Source organism: Leptinotarsa decemlineata, unplaced genomic scaffold, assembly GCF_025532065.1.
Source record: "Leptinotarsa decemlineata unplaced genomic scaffold, Ldec_3_MD MMD2_tig00000218_RagTag_RagTag, whole genome shotgun sequence".
Classification (NCBI taxonomy): Eukaryota; Metazoa; Arthropoda; class Insecta; order Coleoptera; family Chrysomelidae; genus Leptinotarsa; species Leptinotarsa decemlineata.
Window position 1 is genome coordinate 12,706 of NW_027412545.1, and position 2,398 is coordinate 15,103.

The 2,398-nt window shown below is 43.6% G+C and overlaps 1 protein-coding gene across 1 annotated transcript; it reads right to left on the reverse strand.

Annotated features, from left to right (window-relative positions):
* Positions 1-247: 247 nt before the first annotated feature.
* Positions 248-1,382, reverse strand: LOC141481552 (uncharacterized). The gene is made up of 2 exons (XM_074173174.1): positions 1,200-1,382; positions 248-1,134 (listed from the first exon to the last, which is right to left on the reverse strand). Exon 2 carries the CDS (start codon positions 1,131-1,133, stop codon positions 393-395), a length of 741 nt encoding a protein of 246 aa, XP_074029275.1. The 5' UTR covers position 1,134; positions 1,200-1,382; the 3' UTR covers positions 248-392.
* Positions 1,383-2,398: the final 1,016 nt, after the last annotated feature.

Here is a 2,398-nt window from a genome sequence, read left to right on the forward strand (position 1 = left end):
CAATGAGTAGGGGTAAATTGCAAAGTGACATAAGACATATTCAATGAAAGAGATACTTGAATGGATAAAATACAAATGAAATATACTTGTTGATTTCACTATGAAACATGTCTATTTTTTTATTTTTTAAATTTTCTTCACATGGAATTATTTACAAGTGATTAGAGAACACAAAAATTGATGTGAGGTATTTGTCTAGAAGAACTTGGAATTGAAATCAAAAAATAATAATAATAATAAGAGGAAGTGAAGAAAAATGCTCCAACCATCGCATTGTTCAATGTGTACCAAACCAAAAAACAGTGTACACCCTTTATTTCACTTCCTTTTCCTTTATTCAATATAAACTTAACAAATATAAACTTAAAACTACCATAATTAAATATTCCTAACTAACCTAAAACTAATCTTATATTTATACTTAATCTACAAAAAGGGTCCATAGCTGTCCATAACCTTTTGTGTAGCTCTATCGAAGAGGTTGCCGCTTCACACCTTTCCTCCAGAGATGCAATGTCACGATCTAGTTCGGCCATTTCTTTCTCTATTTCCCTACGTCGCTTAACCTTTTCACCCTTTAGGCGGTTCATGTTAGTCAACGCGGCCTCACTAGATCGGGCAGCATGTTCTATTTCTTTGCATCTCTGTAGAAAAGTATTCATCTTTTCACTCACCTCTCCGATAGGCTGTCGCACTTGTGGCACCAACACCTCAGGATCCGCCGGTGTCGCTGGCAGCGGTGGTAGTCGCGTCACCAACGGCGACAATATCACCAACTCCGGAGAAGGACTCCTCGGAATTTCCACTGCTGCTGGTGCTGCTGCTGGTATGGAGGCCCTCTTACGAGAGGTCGAAAAACTACCTGCATAAGGATTAGTCCTATTGCAAGTAGCTCGGTACTTTGAAATAGGACCAACCCTTGCTGCAGGTCGTTGGCAAACCTTCTTCACAGCCCTGACTTCCTCCTCCTCCTCGAATAAGTCAGGGCTAGAAGATCTACACCTAACTCGCGAACGCGAAGTGGTTGCCTGGTCACCCGTCACCGCTCTCGAAGATGCTGCCTCCTCCTGGTCAGCGGACACCGGCAGAATAGACGCCACAGCATTATTCACCTCCTGTGTATTGGTTGCCATTCTGAAAAAGAAGAAATAATACAAAGTTAGTTGATATAAAAAAAATAACATTCTTAATTTACTTACTCAAATGTCAAGTTAGTCGTCGGAAGCTACTGCCTTGAAGTGGAGTGGACTGCTCTCGATGAGATGACTTCTCGAACTGAATGTTGTGTAGTGCTCTCCGGAGGGTATCGACTTCGATGCGTGAGTGGTGGGAAAATGGTGGGAGCGCACATGCGCGTTGAGGGTAGGGGTGTACATGCGCAAATGTTGTTGGGAGTCGGGGGGGGCGGGGCTTCGGGGAGGGGAGGGGCGGGGCTTCGGAAAGGGGGCAGGGCTTCGAGAAGGGGCAAAAAACGCGCCCCGGATGCAAGTGGTGGATGTTGAGCGCTAAAATTCGGCCGCTCCGCGGCCGAGCGACCGCAAGCGACCGCTCGACCGCGGAGCGGCCGAATTTCAGCGCTCAACATCCACCACTTACATCCGGGCCGATGCAAGTGGCGGATGTTGAGCGCCCAGGCCGCGAAGCGGCCTGCTGAGCGATCGCTTCATGATCGCGAAGCGATCGCTTCGCGATCGCCTATTAACCTAACGTAAGTATGCAGCTAACCTAACGTAACTGTTAACCTAACCTAACGAGGGAATACTAACCTAACACCTAACCTAACGTAACTATGCAGCTAACCTAACGTAACTATTAACCTAACATAACGAGGGAATACATTCACCATGTTGGTTCCATTAATACATCATCAGTTGGTTTTGGTTTTGGTTGTATTATTCTATGATTTGGATTAATGTTCAGTCCTGGATATCCCAGTCCACCTGATGATGATGGCTTGACTTTATAGTTTCTCTCCAAAACTTCTTATGGTTTTTCTCCAATACTTCAACTCTCTGTTCCAGTACATCATACTTTTTCATTGTAGTCCCTGTTATGTTTGACATAGCATCAAATTTTTTATTTGTAGACGCTGTTATGTCAGACATTTTTATGTCTACATCACTTGTAAGTTTGTCAAATTTACGAGTGAAAGTTATCCGAGCCTCTGCAATTTTATCGTCAAATGCTTGCCGGGCGTCCCGAGCAATATTGCCTATTGTGGATTGTATTGCAGCTTGTAGGGCTAGAAGTATAACTTCCTTTGCTCCATTAATTTCCCCCTCAAGATATGATACAGTTACACAATCACTCTTGTCAATTGGTTCACTTGTATTTTTCAATATTTTCCTTTGCATGTCATAATGACCATCTTTTGTTAATTTAAAACCATTCCCAGGAG